The sequence below is a fragment of the Mesoplodon densirostris genome, chromosome 19 (assembly GCF_025265405.1).
Source record: "Mesoplodon densirostris isolate mMesDen1 chromosome 19, mMesDen1 primary haplotype, whole genome shotgun sequence".
In the NCBI taxonomy this organism is placed as follows: domain Eukaryota; kingdom Metazoa; phylum Chordata; class Mammalia; order Artiodactyla; family Ziphiidae; genus Mesoplodon; species Mesoplodon densirostris.
The window spans coordinates 15952491-15971683 of record NC_082679.1 but is presented as its reverse complement, the minus strand read 5'-3'; the positions used below and the strand labels follow the sequence as shown (position 1 = coordinate 15971683).

At 54.9% G+C, this 19193-nt stretch overlaps 2 protein-coding genes across 6 annotated transcripts; both read right to left on the bottom strand.

The window, feature by feature from the left end:
- Window positions 1-14: 14 nt before the first annotated feature.
- On the bottom strand, window positions 15-5199 carry ALKBH6 (alkB homolog 6). Of its 5 annotated transcripts, none has more exons than XM_060084972.1 (7): window positions 5118-5199; window positions 4247-4329; window positions 3863-3931; window positions 2453-2513; window positions 1921-2093; window positions 1594-1710; window positions 15-436 (listed from the first exon to the last, which is right to left on the bottom strand). In XM_060084972.1, the coding sequence occupies exons 2-7, from the start codon at window positions 4325-4327 to the stop codon at window positions 173-175; spliced, it is 765 nt and encodes a 254-aa protein (XP_059940955.1). In that variant the 5' UTR covers window positions 4328-4329; window positions 5118-5199; the 3' UTR covers window positions 15-172. The 5 variants fall into 5 exon arrangements, with proteins under 5 accessions (XP_059940955.1, XP_059940956.1, XP_059940958.1 ...); XM_060084973.1 differs by having other exon boundaries at window positions 1921-2072; XM_060084975.1 differs by lacking the exons at window positions 4247-4329; window positions 5118-5199 and adding an exon at window positions 2767-2886.
- Window positions 5200-5584: 385 nt separating this feature from the next.
- On the bottom strand, window positions 5585-18014 carry CLIP3 (CAP-Gly domain containing linker protein 3). Its single transcript, XM_060084884.1, has 14 exons — window positions 17550-18014; window positions 17010-17233; window positions 13858-13997; window positions 13679-13772; window positions 13331-13492; window positions 12813-12931; window positions 12067-12303; window positions 9651-9786; window positions 9371-9499; window positions 8591-8734; window positions 8400-8523; window positions 8130-8194; window positions 7677-7749; window positions 5585-7125 (listed from the first exon to the last, which is right to left on the bottom strand). Exons 2-14 carry the CDS (start codon window positions 17173-17175, stop codon window positions 7071-7073), a joined length of 1644 nt encoding a protein of 547 aa, XP_059940867.1. The 5' UTR covers window positions 17176-17233; window positions 17550-18014; the 3' UTR covers window positions 5585-7070.
- Window positions 18015-19193: the final 1179 nt, after the last annotated feature.

The following is a 19193-nucleotide window of genomic DNA, read 5'->3' as shown; positions in this document are numbered from 1 at the left end:
AAACCAGAGTAAGATTGTTTTGTTGGTGGTTTATTTGGAATGGGGTCTTTTCCTGTGGTTCCCTCACAGGTACTGGGAAAATAACCCGGGGGGAACCGCCTCTGCCCACAGGGCGCCAGCAGTCCAGAGCAGGCGAGAGCTCGGGAATCCGAGCGGGTCCTGGGTCCTGGCGTCACTTGCTGAGCAGGAGGCCGGCGCGCAGCACGCGGGGTACGCGGCGGATGGTCAGCGAGATGCGGGTGCCGCGGACCAGGCGGGCTCCAGCCTGCGCCGAGGGGCAGGCGGCTGCGTTGCGCGGCAGGGAGGCGGTGTCGAGCGCGTCTACGCTGGCGGCTGCGATGCCGTGGAGGAGGCGCGTGTAGGCGGTGCCACGGAGCACCAGCAGGCTGCGCGGTTCAAGCAACAGCGAGGTGGCCGGCCGGGGCGGGGGCCGGGGCTGCAGGGCGGGTTGAAGGTTAGCGGGTCCCCAGAAGTTAGGAGTGGGGTGGGCGAGAGGTCAGCGGGTTTGCGGGTTCAGGAGGCGAGGGTCAGTGAGTCCCAGGGGCAAAGGCTGAGGGGCAAGTGTGCTCCTAGGGATCGAGGCTTTGGAGTGAAAATCCCGCGGGGGCCAGGGCCAGGGCCAGGCTTCCAGGGAAGTGGAGACGGGGTGGTGGTGGGGTGTCAGCAGCCCTTTGGCAGGGACTAGGCTGCAGATGGGGGTGTCTAAGGGCCTAAGGGAACTGCAGCTGGGTTCTGCAAGGAGCTGGGGCTGGGACCGAGGGATCAGTGGTCCCAGGAAACTGAGTGGAACTGGGCTGAGGACTTGGCTGAAGCCAGGAAGGGAGGAAGAGATGAGCAGGTGTGGTCTGGGAGGATGTGCGGATATCAGGATGTTTTGAGGACACCAGCAGGGTGGGAGGGGGTGTCAGTGCATCCAGGAGCATGTAGGATTAGAAAGGGCAGCCGTAAGGAGCAGCTGGTGCCAGGGTGTCCAGGGGAGTTTCTGTGTACACTGGGGTGTCAGACATACAGCAAAGAAAGAGGTCAGGGAAGCTGTTGTCATGAGCAACACAGAGGGGAGGCAGGATATCTGGGGGCCCTTGAGCAGCGAGTCATGTGTTGAGGTGCCAAGGAGAATCTGGGGGTGTCCTGCATGACAGATCACATTATCGGAGTGGGAGGTAGGAAGTCAGTGTTGGGGTGCCTGTGCAGTGGCCACTGAAAGCCAGGGTGTCTGGCAGGATGTCAGAGACAACCCTGAGTGGCTGGTGTTGGGGTTTCTGAGGATATCAGTGTCTGTTGGAGAACTGGGGAGCCCTGCATGCGGTATTGGAGCGCCCTGAATGTGTGGAGCCAGGGGATCTGTAGGATGTCAGGATATTCACTCAGCAGATGGGGGTACTGGGGTATCCGTGGATATCGTGATTTCTAGGGCACCCTGCAGGCAGATGGGTTGGGCATCTGGACGGATGTGGGTGCCCTCCATGAGGGGACAGAGGAAGATGTCTGGAAGGGTATCAGGGGTACCCCGCAGGCAGGTGGGATTGGGGCCTCTCAGAGGATATGGGGTGTCAGAGTGCCCACAAGCGGCTGGGGCAATGTCTCAGGGCCCACCTGCTCTGTAGCGTCATCATCCTCTGGCTGCCGAGGCTCGTAGAGGTCCAGCATGGTGTGGGAGCCCAAGCTGATGGTGCTGACAGTCGGGTAGTACAGTGGCCCATCCTCGTGGGGCTGGGGAGTGGGTACCAGGGCTGGACAGGGCAGGAGTCCACACACACACCCCCCACCCCTCAGGTGAAAGCGGGGCTCCCCAGCTGGGGACAGGGAGGTGAGTGTTTGGTTGGGGTATGTGGCTGCTTAATGAGAGTGGATGTGGGTCGACATGATACCCTGCCCCATGGTGGATCCGAGGTCTGGGGGTCGGGGTGAGAGTGTGGTTACCATGATGCCCTCCCCAGGCAGATACTGATTCACAAGGACGTGGTTGGCTGGGAGACCCCCAAAAAGGCTGAGGTCAGACACTTTGTCCACGTAACGCTGGAGCCACGGTGGCAGCCGTTCAGGAACCATCCCCCGGGGATGGGGGAGCCCACCTTGGGGAGGGAAATGAGGTGCTGAGGGCACCCAACAAGGAGCTCTGGCATGTGGAGCCCCCATTAGGGATATCCCAGTGGTTGGTAGCACTCTGACCTCCTCGGGGACCCCTAACTCTTTGGAGATCACCACTCCACCCTTCAAAGGTTTCCTGACTTCTCCAAACCCCTAGAGATACCCTCCAACTCATCAGGAAATCCCTAAGCCCTCAGGACCTCCACTGACCCCTGAGCATCCTCCTGGCCCTTGGGACCCCTTGAACCCTCAAGGACCTCCCCCCGGCACCGTGACACCTCAAAGTCCTGAGACTATCCAACCTGACCTGCCTACCCCAGTCCCCAGCCCTAAATCACCCATGCCCACAGCCGGAGACACTTACCCCAGTTCTGTAACTTCCTCCCGGAGAGCTGGGTCCACTTTGGTTTGGGGGCATTGAAGACCTGGGAGGTGGGAAGGGGGTCAGTCCTTTTCCAGGACCACCCTCTCTGATTCTCCCACCCAGGCCAACATAGGGGTTTTCACCTAAGGTGGAAATGGGTCATCTCAGTGTCTGTGGGATCATTCTCTGAGACAGTGTTCCCAGGATTTTGTTCTTGCCCTTTTCCCCCGGTGGAGGCCGCTGGCCTCAAAGCCCCTCTGTGTCTAGGGATTGAGGGAGGGAACCAGGGCTACACAATCAGGGTCTGAACCTACTCAGAGCTCTGGGCTGGGTTGGGCTCTTTCAGCCCAGCAAACAGTCTGCACTCTGTAATTTCCTGATTCCTGGGCTATCTCAGCACAGTCTGAGTCCTGGAACCTCCTTCTTCCTCTTGCCTGGAGGAGAAAACGTGCTAAACCGGGCTATTCAGTATAGCCAAGAGAGTACGTTGAAAATTCTCCACTGCCAAGACCCCAAGGGTCTAGAAAGGGTTATCTCAAAAAGTCTAAGAAATCTCCTTATTTTCCTTCATTGTTATGGGGCTGGAAGCGGCTGTCTCAGTATGAGAGTCTGAGTTTTGGAGCTAACTCATTCCTGGGACTCAAACTAGACAGGACTAGTTGGGATAGCACAGGGAAGATCTGTGCTCTATAACCAAGGCTCTGGGGCTGCAAAGGGCTATCCCAGTGCACAGACTCTGAGCTTTGTAAAATTCTCCTTTCCCCAGACCTTAAGAATAGAGTACAGACTGGGCTATCTAACACAGGTTGTCTGTGCTTGGTAACCTTGTTCCCAAGACTCTGGGTCTATGCTGAGCTATCAGCACGGGGAAGCGTTTAACATTCTGAGGCCTGGGTTATCTCAACACAGAAATCTGAACACTGTAAATTCTTCAGTCCCCAAATCTCAAGGGAGTGAACTGGGCTATCTCAGCCTATGTTATAACCTTCTTCTCTCTAAGGTAGCCGGATAGGACTGTCTTAGCACAGGGAGTCTGAGCTCCATAATAACCACCACCTTTCTAAGAATCAGTTTGGGGAGTTCCCTGGTGGTCTAGTGGTTACGATTCAGCACTTTCATTGCCATGGCCCAGGTTCAATCCCTAGGGGAATGCGATCCCACAAGCCACGTGGCGCAGCCAAAAAAAAGAAAAGAAAAAAAAAGAATCAGTTTGTTTTCCCCTAAGCTTCCTGGGAAAAGGCCTTTCTGACAGGCCCCAGCAGGTGCTGAGAAAGGAATAGGGAAGGTGGTGAGGGATGGGTGCCAGGTGGCACTCTCCCTCCTGCCAGGATCTTCACTGTGACCTTTCGGGCTCTCCCATGAGAACTGGGGGTTGAAGAGGGTTCTGGGAAGACGGGAAAAACAGGTCACCTGTCGAAGCAAATACTCCTCCTCTTCCTTGGAGATGAAGTCAGGGACATAGTAGATTACAGGTGGTGCCTAGGATAGAGAGATCCCCCTGAAGGTGTGACCTTTAGACCCACACAGGGGTGCTACCATCCATGAGCAGCCCCTCCTCTGGAGCGTAGCTCAGGATGTCCTCAGACAGGCCAGGGCCTTAAGTCGAGGGACCAATGGCTATTTGGGGGATGGGGAGGTGGGGGTGAGGGTAGGGCTAGACCCTGAGGGTAAGGATGAATTGAGAGGGAGGGGGCAGTCCCAGCCCACAAACCCAGGAGTCCGCCTGCCTATCCCCACTCTATCTCCCGCCCTCTAGTTCCCACCTTCACCCTCTGCACCCCCAGTCCTGACAACCTGCTCCACCCTGAATGGTTCCAGAGCTGGAACCCTGGCGTCCTGATCCTCCATTGACATCAAGTCCATGTACCCGGTCATTCCTGTGGGGAGGGGAGAACATGCTGAAGTCACCAAGCCTCCCACCCTCAGACTGTGATCCAGCTTCGTGCTCTTATCATGGGCCAGGGCCTCACCTCAGCCCTCTAGTGAAACTCACTTGGTTTCTAAAACCTAGATGTCCTCAGCATCTCAAAAGCCACACAATGCACCCCTAGGCTCCCTGCCCAGACACAATGAGCACCCACAGTACTCCCCCCAAACTCCATCCACCAAATACCCATCAAACTACACGTTTGCCCTCTCAAGCCTCTACAGAGAACAACCTCAGACTCCACTGGGAGCCTTTCTTAATAGCTCCACACATATCCCCCAGGGCTGCACCCCAGACCCCCTTTAAACACCTTGATTTGAGACCTCATCCTAAAAACTTCAGACCTGCAATCCCGAGCCCGGCTCTCTAACAATATTCGAGGTCCTCATAGACCCTCCTCCCGCCTCAAGCCTTTTCAGATGCCCCATTCTGAGCCCGCTTGTGCCCCCAATCTAAGCTTCCTCAGACACATCCATTTTCAGTCTCCTTGTATCCTCCCCACTCTAGACTCCCCTCAGACTTCTCTCTCCGAGCGCCCCTTCCCTGCAGCACCCTTGGGCCTTTGACCCTGAGCCTGACCCCTCTCACACTTTCCCTCCCTGAACCCCTTGGTTCCCCCGACTCTGTCTTCTAGAACCCCACACTCTTAGCTTCCTCGGACTCCCATCTGAGCTTCCCCGGATCCCCACTCTCAGCCCTCTTGGACCCCCATCTCCGCCCTCGGCGCCCCAAACTGACCGTCCACCAGTGACCCCTCCAAAATCCAAATTCAGCACCCCCATTTCCTTCCCAGCCACTTCCGACCCACATGGCCGACGCAGGAATTCTCAGACCAATGGGAATTCTCAGAGGCTCTAAGGCTCCTCCTTCCACCCAATCGGCGCTCTCACACACTATTATTCCGCCCCCTCACCCTCCTTCGGTGACAGGCTGTGCCTCCCAGCCTCTGAGCCACTGGGGCCCCTTCAGAGACGGGTCTTCGTCTGGCATCGACCAATCAGAGCCCCAGAACCGAACCTGTCCACGCTGCGGAGAGCCCAGAAAGGAGGGGCAGCCGTGGCGGCCACAGGAAAAACGCGATGGTTGGAAGGACTCCCCGCAGGTTAGGCCATCCTATATAAAGCCGCAGGGATGCGAGATTGCTGTGCCCAGCAAGGGTGCAGAGGCAGGGCCGTAACTCCCTAAACACCGACCCGACACAGAGAGCCGTAGAAACGTCTTTATTGAAGGGGGTAGGGGTCATGCTGAGTTTGGGGACATGCAGTGAAGGGGCAGTCGTGAGCTGTCCTTGGTTTTCAGGGCCCCAGGTCTGCCCTGGACCCCTGGGCTTTCAGGGTCTCCATCGGGCTGTTAGTCTGGCCAGGGTGCTCTGAGGCCCTTCAGGGCCAGTAACTTAGATTTGGTGTTTTGGACCTGTGACCAGAATGTAGATTGAAATGGGGACTCCAGGATTTGGGATCCCCTCAAGGCCTTGATGCCCCTCATGTATGAGATGGAGGCTTGAGGATTTGGGGTTCCCTTGGGGCTGGGGCTCTTGGAATTTGGGTGTCTTGAGATCCATGGCCTCAGGGCATTGAAGTCCTCTGGTTTCCAGGGATGAGAATTCCTGTTTGGGGTTTCTGGTGCCTAAGAATAGGGCTTGAGGTGCCCTGGGGGCCCAGGATGCATATCTCCTCCATCCCAGGCACAAGAACCTCCATGATTGAGGTTTCCTGGGGGCTTGGGATTGGATTTTTTAAATTTGGGATTCCCTGGGGATTTGGGGAGTCCATGATTTGGGGACCCTGGGAGTTCGGGCTTTGGGGTCTCCTAGGGGCTCTAGGACTTGGGGGCACAGGGGAGATTAGGACGTACTCTGGGGTTTGGGATCCTCAGAGTCCCAGAATGGGACCTCCAAATTTTGGGGTCCCCCCAAAGGGGGAAATAATTACTTTAAAAATAGAGAATTTTCTGGGAGCCTGGCCAGCACAGGTGCTGTGGGCCGCATGGGGTGGGCTTCGTACAAGGCACTGGGGGTTTCTTGAGGGCGCAGAGGATAGGAAGACTTGGGGGTCCTGTAATTAGCACTTCCAGTACTGTTTTGGTATCTGTAAGTTGGAGGTGACAGTGGGCTGGTTAATGTGGGTCTCTTCTTGAGGGGTAAGAGCAGGGGGGTTCGTTAATGGAGGGAGTCTCTGATTGCAGTGTAGGGGGTTTGGGGTGACCACGGGGGTCACAACATCTTGAGGGGACTGATATTCAATGTGGGTTTGTTACTCTTGCTCTGGAGGTGTTTCTCTCAAGGGGACTTGATGGTGGAGGTGGGGGGGGGGTCTTTGTTAACAGGGAAGGGCTCTGATCCAGTGACTAGTGACTCAGGAATGTTCTGCTGTGGAGCATTATGTAGAGAAAGTCACCGTCATTTGAGGTGATGTGGAAATCTGTTATTGGGCGGGTCTCCTCTGAGGGGTTGGGACTAGCCTGAAGGTACTACACTTAGGGAATCTCTTTCTGGGTAACTTAGGGTCTGTATTTGGGGGGTTATCATGAGGGAATCTGTTAATAATGGGGCCTCAGTGATCGAGGGCTGGCTACTGGGGGTCTCTATTCTGGATGTGTTACTGGGAATCTCTATCTCAGGGTGACTCGGGGGCTCCTTGTGTCAGGAGATGCTAGAGGAGGCTCTGTGTCTCTCTCCGATGTCCAGAGCCTCTAAGACTGCATCTCCGCCCTCAGCATCCAGGGAAACCAGCAACAGAAGAGCAACCTGGGGAAGAGAACTGTGTCACACGCTGGCGCAGGATGCGGGAGCGTCTGGATCCATCACCGCCCAGCTCTTCCCCAAGTGTCTGGGATTTGGCCTTTCTGGACTCTGCCTCTGTCTCTCCAGCTGTGCCCTCTCAGGCTCCCGTGGAGCAGAAGGTGTTCTGCCTCTTTTACCTGCCCCTTAAAAGTTGAAGGCACCAGGGATTTCCCTGGCGGTCCAGTGGTTAAGACTCCATGCTCACAACACAGGGGGCCCAGGTTCGATCCCTGGTCAGGGAACTAGATCCCGCATGCCGCAGTGAAGATCCCTTATGCCACAGCTAAGACCTGGTGCAGCCAAATAAATATATATATAAAAGTTGAAGTCACCAGAATTCACTATGGGGCCTCAATCCCTAAAGACTGCTTCTGGGTAAGCTAACTAGTCATATGTTTTCCTAACCTCTATTTCCAGCCCCAACCCAGAACTCCAGACTCCCTGTGTCCAATGGCCTGGTGGATGCCTCTCCCTGAATATCCCACAGGAGAGGGGGGCCAAGGGTTGCTACGTACCTGGAGATGGAGTTCTCTGATGCGATGTCCTTTGGGGTCCGGACTGTCGTGAAGGTGCGTTTGGGCTGCGTCACTGAAGGGAAGGGCAAGGTCTCAGGTGAGGGGATGAGAGACCCACCTCTGTCCTCAATATCTACCCAGACTCTTTTTCATTAATATTTAGCCACGTCTCCAATATCCTACATTCCCAATAGCCATCTAGATGTCTTGTCAATAATATTCCCTGTGTCCTCCAAGATCTACCCGTGTCCCCGGTGCCTGCTCAGAGCCTTGTCGTTAACATCCCCATCCCTACAGCGCCCATCCTTTTTGGGATCCTGTCTCATCATTTTCCTGGACCCTGTGTCCCCAATTAAATACCGGAGATTCTGTCACCAGCATATACCTAAGGACCCAAGACCTTTCCTCCTATCCCCAAATCCACACTCCTCCCACAGCCAGCCCCCAACTCACTTGTCACTTGATGTACTTTTTTGGCTCCAGCATTATCCCCAGGGGGGTCAGTGGATCCACCAATCCTGGGGAGACACGAGGAGTGGGAGGAGTCAGAGCCACAAGAGGCCAGGGTCTGACCAGGAGCGGAGCCCCGGGGGGCCTACGACGAAAGAGCTAGGGTGTGGGGGTGGATATCCACAGTCCTCCTGGTCCAAGAGGAGAAGACATCCAAGCGGGGGATCAGGATTCTGGGTGGTGCCCTGAGTTGTGACCAGAGTTTGGGCTCACCTCTGAATTCGAGATGCTGGTGCAAAGACTCCATGCCGTGGGGGGCAGGTGAAGTACCGGACACCGAAGACAGAGCCATCATGCTTGCCGGTGGGCTGGTCTAGCTCTATGCCGTACCAGTAACCTGCAACAGGAGAGTGTCAGGATGCCTCAAGGCCCTGCCTGCCCCCAGCCCAGATAGCTGTCCTCACCTGGGGCAAAGTCTGTCTTCCCATAGAAACGCACGATCCCTTGCTTCTGGCCTGCGACGAGGACTTGGTCTCCAACCTCAGCCTTGGCTCCTTCACGCTGCTGCAGGCTGCCCAGAGACGGGGATGATGGGGGCTTCTTCTTACCTGGTGGGAAGGGGACAAGGGGTGAGGGTGAGGCCTCCAGATGCCAGCCCTGAGGGCCCCGTGTCACCCAGAAAGCCACAAGGTAGAAACTGTCCTGGCTCAAACGAGACGAGCCTTCCTCTGAAATGGGGTTGGGGGTGGGCTTGAAAGGAAACAATCCCAGCTGCCAGAGAACTGGGGGTGGGGGCTTTGGGCCTGAGGGACAACTAAGTCAAGAACCTAGAGAACCTCAAAACCCTTTCTCAAAGTTGAGGATATTTGGGCCAAGGGAAAAACTGAGTCTCAGAAGTCAGAAACCCAGAAACTGTCCTTTTAAAATGAAGGGGGGAGTTAGGTCTGAGGATAAATCAAGTCACTAAAGCCAGGAACCCCATAGATTCTTCCCTAAAACTGGGAGAAAACCTTTGGGTCTAAGGGGAAACTAAGTCATAGGGGGCAGGGAACACACAGGTCCTTGCAAGAACTGGGTGGGACCAGTACTGAGTCAAAGGAGAAACTGAGGCACAAAAGTCAGGAACTCAGATGTCATCCTCTAAAATGGGAGTTTGAGCCTGAGGAGAAACTGAGTCACAGAAGCTGAGCTACCCACAGAATATCAAGAATGGCTCTCGTCACTCCTAGGGCTCCCCCTCTGACCTTTGTGTTCCCTGCGGCCTTTGCCTGTGACACGGGAGAAGTCCATCCGGGGAGTCCGAGGTGTGGAGGTGACAGATGAGGGAGGTGCGTCCACTGCCTTGGAGATCTTGGACACAGAGGCAAAGAGACCTGGGGGGACAGAGCCTGGGCTGGGAGCTGTCCAAGCCTCTGCCCTCTGACCCACCCCCGCCCATCACCTCCCAACCCCAGCACTCAGCAGCAGCAGCAGCAGTACTGAGTGGACCCCACCACCATCCTCCTGGGCCCCAGCGGGACTGACCCTGCTTGGGGGGGCAGATGAAGTACCGGACACCCCCAACGCTGCCATCATTCTTGCCCTCAGGCTCATCCAGTTCCACACCCACCCACTGGCCGCTGGCGAACTCCGTGGTCCCGCAGAACCGCAGCGTGCCCGTCTGAGGAAAGAAGGGAGGATATGGCTTGGGTGCACCTTGAGAGGCCATGATAAGATCACCGGCACACAGGCAGCATGGTGGGATGGATGAGGGAGCCCCAGGCTTAAATCTCAGCTTGGACATCACCATTCACTGGTTGTATAACTTTACTGTGGCTCAATGTCCTCATCTGCAAAATGGGAAGAGAAATCTCACCCACCTTACAGGATTGTTGCAGAGCTGCGCTGTCCGATGCAGTAAACAGCGACTGGCCACATAGGACAATTTAAATTAACAAATTAAATTAAAATATCATTTCTCCAAACACAATAGCCACATTTCAAGTGCTCAATAGCCACATGTGGCTAATGGCTACTTCACTGGATGACACAGAGACAGAACATTTCCAATCTAACAAAAAGGTCTGTTGGACATGAATGCTATAGACATAAAAGCCCTCAGAACAGGGCCTGGTGCTGAGTAAGGGATCAGTAAGTGATGACTATTATTATCCTGTAACTTTGGTAAAGGGACCTCACGGGGCCTTAGTTTCATTTGGAAAATGAGGATAACAATCCACCTCAGAGGCTGGTTATCTGGTGGAAACATTTTTAATATATGTGAAGTTGCTCAGCTGCAGTGAGTGTGGTTATTATCATTTGTGTGAGGCTTCTTCACTGCTCTAAGCCTCAGTTCCTTATCTGTAAAATGGGCTAAATAATAGTGCCTACTTTGGAGAGTTGGTGTGGGGATCAGAACAGTGCCTGGCACACAAAGAGCCAAGCCCTATTCTAAGGGCTTTACACATTTTAACTAATTTAAACCTCGAAAATAATCTAAAAAGAGAGTGGATATATGTATATACATAACTGATTCACTTTGCTGTACAGAAACTAACACAACATTGTAAATCAACTATATGCCAATAAAAATTAATTTAAAAAAAATAAAATAAACCTCAAACAACCCCCCTCAAGTGGGTACTATCAGCTCCATTTTACAGATGAAGAAACTGATGCCCAGAGAGGTGAACTCACTGGCCCCACAGCTGGTAAGTGGCAAAGCTGAGATTTGCCTGAGCAAATCCCTGAGCCAGAGTTCATAACCACTGTGTTATGCTGCTTCTCTACAGGCAGAGATTGTTATTCCATGTCTTCAGACAAAGAGTTTCACCTCTTGGGCTTCTTACAGTCTTCTATATTGTAAAATGGAGAGAATCAACCCATCCTGCTTTCAAAATTGTCACACTGATTAGATTAAATCATGTACAGAAACTTTCCAGATGGGGCTGATGCATGCAAAACTCCTGATTACGAAACAAAATGTGACTTTTATGGCTTCTCACTGTACAAAGAAACAAAATTCAAATTCACTCCAGTGACCTGCAGGTCTGGTGAGATCCAGACCCTGCTAACGTCTCCACTTCACCCTCCCTAGATAACTCCCCTCCAGTCACACTACCCCCTCCCCTCCTCTGGGACTTTGTACCTGCGGTCTCCTCTATCTCCATATTTTTGCAAGGTGAGCTCCTTCCCATCTCAGCTCAGATATCACCTCCTCAGAGAAGACTTCTCAGAAGAGCTTAGCTAAAACCACCTTGGCCCTCAGCCAGGGCCAATTTATTAAATCCAAGCATTTAATGGTTTTCAAAGCCTTTGTTACTACTGGAAATTATCTTAACTATGGGTATACTTTATTGACTGTCTCTTCCTCAATAGAAATGGAGTTCTATGAGAGCAGGGCTGGGGCTAACACAGGCCTTTATCCTCAAGGACAGGCTGGGTCCAGCATGGAGCCTGAGGGACACCAGGTAAATGAATCAAACTCGGAATGCTTGGATAGATGAAGATCTCTCTGTCCTCTGGGACTCTGTACCTGCTCCCCCTCCCTAAGGCCCCCTTCTCCCTTTCTTCTCTTGGCTCACTCCTCAGCATCTTCAAGTGATCAAAGTATTGACCACTCTGGGAACACAAGTGGCCCCTGGATGGGAACCACAAGGCCCAGGGGGACCCAAATGGGGCAGAGTTGCGCTGATCACTCTGCATGTGTTTCCTCGTGAGCCATGACGGCTCTGGGCTGTCACTGTCAGGAGATGGATCTGTCTTCCCCCTTGGACTGAGAGCTCAGCTTGGGTGGGGCACAAAGGAGGCACTCACAGAACAACTGTTAGACGAAATGAATACTGTGTGCATGACTGGGAGGGTGGGCAGGCAAGGGGGAGAGTCTGCACTCTGCCCAAAGACCCGGCTCTGAGGGATGAGGGCTGAGTCCTGCCCTCCCTTCCCTGCTCCAGTCCCTGACCTTCTGGCCATCCAGTAGCACGCGGTCTCCCAGGCGCAGGCCCAGTGCGCTGAGCATGAGATTGCCTGGGACATTGTCATAGTTGGGTAGCGTGACCTTGGGGAGTGTGCAGGAGAGCGGCACAGCCTCCTCCAGTAGCGTCCGCAGCTCCTTGGCCACGAGCGCCGCCTCTGCCTTGTCCAGGGACATGTCCATGGGGTCTGGGACCACCTCCGCTGGCACCTGTCCCTTTCGGTTCTGGGGGCCAACAGGAAGAGAGGGAGCAAAGACTCAGCGGCATAGGCTGCACTCCCACTGAGCCCATGCCCCCAGAGACCCCGGGTCGAGGTGAGGCAGAGGTGGGAGTAGGTCATACCCTGGGCCAACCTGGAAATTGGAAGGGGTGGGGCATTAAGGTACAGCCCACGGTCCCCAGGGAAGTCCACCCCTGAGACCTCAGGCTGGGGATGTCAAGTATGGAGCCAATAGGGAATGAAGGTCGCACTTCAGTGCTGTAGGTCATGCCCTCAGGGCCAAGACCCCAAGCCCGGAATGGGGCCATGTGAAGGACAAACACTGAAAATGGGCTCCTGTGGTACCGGGTTAAGGGTCCAACTGGGCCAATGGGGAATGAGAGCTTCAAGAAACTCAAGTGGTCCTGCCCCGCCCCCTCCCCTGCTCCCATCCTCTGCAGAGGCCTGCTGGCCAGAAAGTGGTTGGGGAGGAAGGAGAAGGAAGGTAACAGGACTGGGCCAGGGTGGCAGTACCCGAAGCGCCGGGTTGGCGCCGTGTTCCAGCAAACATTTGGCCGCGCCCAGGCACAGGTTGGAGGCAGCGATGTGCAGGGCTGAGCCATGGTTGAAGTCACTGCACGTGGAGTTCACCACTGGAGAGTGGGTGAGAGGAGGGTTCCGGGTGAGCGCCCTCAGCACCCCAGCCCCCCCGCTGCCTTCCAGCCTCCGAAGTCCGAAGTCCACCTCATCCGTCTCTTAACCCGCAGGCCCCAGGGCACCCCCCCCACCCGCAGCCTCTGACGCAGAGCCCCGCCCCTCCTCGGCCACACCGCTCCCAACCAGCTCCCGCCAGGCCCTGACATTTTGGACCCCTGAACTCCTTCTCCCGCACCTCCCGCCTCCCACCCTGGCCTCCCATGCCAGGCCCCATCAGTCGCCTTCCCCGCCTTCTCACTCGTCTCCTCTCCCCACACCTGGGTGCCCTCCTTCTGCTTCCAGCCCTCCTTCCTCGCCTAGGTCCTGCCCCTCCCAGCCCGGCCCCTTCTCCTCACCTCGGGGCCGTGCACCCTTCAGTAGCACGCGCACGAGATCCGGCACGTCAAAATAGGCCGCGTAGTGAAGCGCGTTCATGTTGGTCCAGCGGCTGCGCAGGGTCACGTCTGCGCCCAGTGCCAGCAGCTGCTGCGAGAGGCGTACAGCCGCCGCGGGGTCCCCTACGCGACAGCCCAGGTCAGCTTGGGTTCCCTCCTCCAGAGTGTGGGCCCAGGGCATGGGGAAGACCCAGGGCTTCAGGGACTGCACTTTGGGATCTTAGGCTGTGGGTCCAGGATGGAGGCCTGAGGGCCGGGGTTCTGAGAGTGTTGGGCGTGGCAGTTAGGTTTGGGGGTTTGGACCCTCACCGACTCCGTGGGCCCCCGCCTTGCACGCATAATGGAGCAGTGTCATGTCGGTCAGCCCATCACGATCATTCACATGGCAGCCTCGACGCAGAATCTGGGAGTACCAGGGGACCAGGGAGGGTTACCCAAACACGTGAGGAACCCCTTCCTCTCCTCCCTCGCTTCCCCAGCGCTCTCACCTCATTGCCAATGACATCAATCTTGTGCTGGACTTGGGGCACCCACTGGCGCACAATGGCGAACAGCTCAGGGATGGTGGTCTGCGGGTCAAACAGAATCTCCTGGCAGGCAGGGTCGTTGGGGTCGAAGAAGGTGAAGGCTGGGGTGGTGAGAGGTCCAAGATCACCCCAGGCAAACTGTGGACTGACCCCCCCCGCCTCCTTCCATCCTAAGGCAGAGGAGCTCTAGACCTTTAAAACCTTCTAATACAGAGTCTCAAACTGGTGGCACATGGGCCACAGGCATTTTCTGTGTGGCCAGCGTGAGGTTTCAAAATCAGGTCTCACATAAAAATGTGGATGCCTGGTGTGTCTTGAAAAATTGGAAGATCATATAGCAGCAAACTCCACCCCATGAAACAAGAGTGTGGTAAGGAGTCTGCATGCCCAAGGGGGCTGCTACTGCTCTAGCACATGTTGCCCTGTCAGGGCATGGTTTAGCCAAATCTCCAGGGTAAAGAAAATTAAAAAGCCAGAAGGCACGGTTTTTAAGAAAAATCTCCCCAAATTTCAATTACTGTGCGGGCCACATAAGATGGATCCATGGGCAGGATCCAACCTGTGGCCAGCCAGGGGGTGCCCAGAGGAACTTCCATTTCCTCCCTTTAGAGTGTTGCCCTGTAGTAACATCAGCACCCAGCACAGGGCTGGCACAAGGCAGGAGCCCAGTGCATGCTGAATGGATGAGCAAATGAATGACCAGACGACACAGAGCCCAGGGACGTACTGCATAGAAGGTGTCTCCCGGAAGCAGCTTGTGTGCTCTTCTTAAAACCCCAGTCACGGCACAGCTCTCCTTGGCTAAGCCTGCCCTGGCTCTCATCACACACAGAGTACAGACCCAAATCCTCACCCTGGCCCACAGGCCCTGCACAAACTGGCCTCATCTGTTCTCTGCCCTCTCCCCCTCACTCGTTCCCCTCCAGCCACACTGACCTCCTCCTGTCCTTCCAACTCGCCAGGCCAATTCCTCTCTCAGGGCTTTGTGCTTGCTGTTTTTCTTGCCTGGGTCCGTCTCCCCTGAGATCTTCCTAAGGCTTCAGAGAGGCCTCCCCAGACCACCCTGGCTGAAACAGCACCTCTGCCCTTCTTTATCTCTTGCCCTTTTTCATTTCTTTAAAAATATCACTACTTAGGGACTTCCCTGGTGGTCCAGCGGTTAAGACACTGTGCTTCCTATTCAGGGGGCCCGGGTTCGATCCCTGGTCAGGGAACTAAGATCCCCATAGGCCACGCGGCCCGGCCAAAAGAAAAAAAAGAAGAAAAAAATCACTACTTAACATTACTTGTTCACTCCTTCCTCCCTCCCTCTTTTCCTCTCTTCCTCTTCTTCCTCATTCTCTTCCTTTCTTGCTTGTCCCCCTCACTAGGACGTTTCCAGGCTGCCTTGTTCACTCCCTTATCCATGCAGGAGGTGCCCTGTCAGTCTAGCTGAATTAATGTACAAATTTAATAAATACACGAGTTCCTCTTGGAATCCACCTTAGCCCTCTCTCTGTCCTAGACTACATTTTCAGATTCCTTCACATTCTGTGACCAAACCCTCCTTGTTCTACAGGCAGGAATCCTGGGGACGGGGGGCAGATACCCTAGACTCTTTGACTTCCCAGCAGGCCACAGGTCCCAGCCACATCCAGCCACATTTCCAGTGGAGATTTTCCAGTTTCCCAGGGTGGATACCCGGCCCTAGACACCCAGATAACGTTCTTATTTTTCTATCAGACTGAGGGCAACTTATGGCCTCTCTGACCCACCTCTAGTGGGTGACATGTCCACAGATGCCATCCCTCCTGCCCTAGCCTGATGAAGCCTACTCTCTGAACTTGGAGCCTCATTTCCAAACTTACGGCTGCTGGGGATTCCCAGCCAACATCTTTTAAAAGCCTCCTCCTATATCTAATTCTGGCTGAGCTCCACCCTCTCTACCCAGTAGCCAGAGGGAGCTTTTAAAAATATCAATCAGACCTGCCCCCTCGCAAACTGCTCTCCCCCGCCATCACACTTAGAATATATCCAAAGTTCTCACAGTAGCCTTTAAGGCCCTTCCAGATCTAGCCATTGCCAACCTCTCATCTCAGCTCCGATCACTCCCTAACAGCAACACCGGGATTTTCCTTCTGCTCCAAGCTCAGTCCTGCCTCAGGGTTTTTGCACTTGCTGCTTACAGCCTGGAACACTCTTTCTCCAGCTCTCCTATGGCTGATTCCTCCTCAGGCTCTGGGTCTCAGCCTAAATGCCACCTCGTCAGAAAGACCCACCCTGACCACTCTGGCTCAAGGTGCTGCCCCCTAGCCATTCTCTATTATATCTCCATCTTTTCTTTCTTTCATGGCATCCACTCCAATCTGAACTTATCCGATTTATGTACCTGTTACTTGCTTAGTCTTGCCTTCTCTCCTGAGAGCAGGGATCATGCCTGGATTGCTCACCATTAAATCTCCATCTCCTAGCACAAGGCTTGTCACAGAGTAGTAGTGATGGATAAACAGTGCTTGGTGAATGAGTAGACACTTTCCTCTTCTCCAAGAGGCCACCCTCTCAGCTCCACATCTTCCTACCTCAGAGCCTTTACTCCTGCGGTTACCTTGGCCTGGGACCCCCTTCCCCTGATCTTTTCCCTTGTTAACCCTCAATTCATCCTCGGGTCTCCCTCAACTGTTCCTTCCTCAGGGAAAGCATATCTTAAAAAGCTCTTGCAGAATTCGGTTCTTAGCAAACACAATTCTCATCATGTCTTGTAATTATGTACTTATATTTTTATACTTATTTATGGGGTTGTCATTGAGGCCTGCGAGTTCTCTTAGGCAAAGACTAGATCTTGCTCCATGCTGTGCCCCCAGTTCCTAGGTCCATAGCAGGCTTTCCAAAAATGCTTGTTTAATGACTAAATGACTGAATGTGTCATGAATCAAATATTATGATTATCCCAATTCCATTCTCCAAAATGGGTGAATGAATTAATGAAGGGGGGTGGAAATCCAAGGGCCACGACTCCTCCAGAACACCTTCAAATCCTCCAGAATCCTCCCACCATCTCCACCAGCAGAGTTCAGCCAAACCTCCCTGGCCACCCAAGGCTCCAGGCCATATTGCAGAGTGGGGAGGGTGGTTACCGTAGTCCTTGGGGAGGGGGGCAGGTGCCGAGGGGTGCACAACAGGCTTCTGCCGGCGCTCCTGGGTGGGGCTGGGGGGCTCTGGGACAGGCTCATCCTCCTCCTCCTCCTCTTCTCCCTCCGCCCTGAGCGGCGGGGCCATCGGGGCGGGATCTGTCTTAGTCATGGTCCTTGGTGGCCCTCAGTGGGCAGGTGCAGAGTCGGGGGTGGCCTTCAGGCAAATCCTGGGGGCAGAGGTCAGCTAGAGAGGGTGCCCCACAGTGTCCGGAATCTCAGCCCCCCAGACGCTCCCCGGGCTCCGGGTGGCTCCCACGCCCCCAGCTCTGGATTCTGGGCAATCATAGGGACGCCAGTCACCCATCAGAGGACGCTGGTTTGTGGGCCCAACGCCTACCACTTCCCCCAAGCCAGTCCCCCATTCTTCTCCTCCCGCGTCAGGGCCCTCAGTCTAGGCCGCCCCCTCCCCCGGTTTGTTTATCTCGGGATGCAGGATGCTTTGCCCCTCCCCTTCTCCGCGGGCCTCCCCTCTACCCATCTTACCTCGGGTGTCTAGGGCTGGAGACCAAAGCTGAAACCGGGGAAACTGGAGTAATGGGGTGCCAGTGGCTGGGGAAGTGATGGGGGAGAAGAAGACAGAGAGAAGGGGACGAGGCCCGGACGCCGACGGGGGATGGGGGTGGAGAGGGAGGGGCGCTGACGGCGCATGCGCTGTCACCCCCAACCAGGCGCGGGGGCGGAGACACTGCGAGGCTGCTTGCATTGATGAAAAGGCTGGAGGCAGCGGTGGGAAGGGTATAGACACTGAGGACGGGGAGTAGAAGAAATGGCCACGAAGAAGGATGTGAAGCATGGAGACAGAAGGAGAGAGATGAAGCAGGGACAAGGGCAAAAAGAGAGGGATGGGAAAACGGGCACAGCTCTTACTGTCCATCCCGCTGTGATAGCGCCTTTGCGAAGGCCTGCAAACCAGACCAGTTTGGGAAGGGGTCTCGATGTGTGGTAGTGCTGGGTGTTTTCTCTCTCTGACGTATCAGACCTGACCTCTACTCCATGTCCACCCTAGACAAGGGATCTCTCAGAGGGATGATTTTGTGGAGACTCCTATAATCACTGTCATTGTCATTGTCACATAGTGCTCACACAGCACTTACCCAGAGAAGTTAAGCCATTTACCCAAGGGCATACAGCAAATAGGTAATGGAGCTAAGACTTGAATCCCAGTGGCCTGGCTACAGAGCCTGGGCTTTTAATCACTGTGCTCCATGGCTTTGGCAGTGTCTAGGGGATAGATCTGCCAATGGACTCCTCCCCCCAGAAAGGCCTCCAGGAGCCAGCCCAGGGATGAGGCCTTCCTGGCCCCATCATCCTGGCTGGGCTGTCACACCTGACTCGCTGTGGCCTGCACTGTCCACAATCATCCCAGCCTGAACAGGGCTGGCTGACTTTGCTTTCCACCTCTCATCCTTCTAATGTGCAGGCCCAGTAGCTCCATTCAAGATATTTCCAGAATTTCATCCCTCACCCCAGTCCCAGGCCCTAATCCTGGTCCACCCTTCATCCTCTCCCACCTGGACTATGGCAGCTCCCCCCAACACCCCAATATGCAGCCAGAGGGACCTATTAACACCTATCACATCAGGACCTTCTTAAAGGCATCTGCTTGCTGCACCTCACCGCAGGTAACAGCCAATGTCTCAACCACAACCCACAAGTCCCTGGGTGAACTTCCCTGTCATCTCTCCAGTCTCACCTCCTCTCACTCTCCCCCTCAGTCACTCCACTCTAACCACCCTGGCCTCCTTGTTCCTCCTCACCCCAGGGCCTCTGCACTGGCTTTCCTTCTGCCTGGAATGCTCTCTCCCCAGATACCTGGTTCCCTTACTCCTCTCTTTTAGGCTTTCGCTTATTGGTACCTTTCCAATGAGACCTTTTCTGCTCTATCTAACATTGCATCCCAACCCCACCCTCCTCACACACAAACACTCACTCCCTTCCCTGCTTCAGTGTTCACCATAGCAACACTGTCTTCCTCCGGCTTATACCTTAGATGGTAGGGTATGTGCAGGGGCCGTTCTTCTCCCTGGAACATCCAGTCCACGTGCCTTCCAGGCCAGCTCCTTCTCATCATCAGGTGTCTGCTCAAACATTGTCTCCTTAGAGAGTCCTCCCACCCACCCAGCCCAT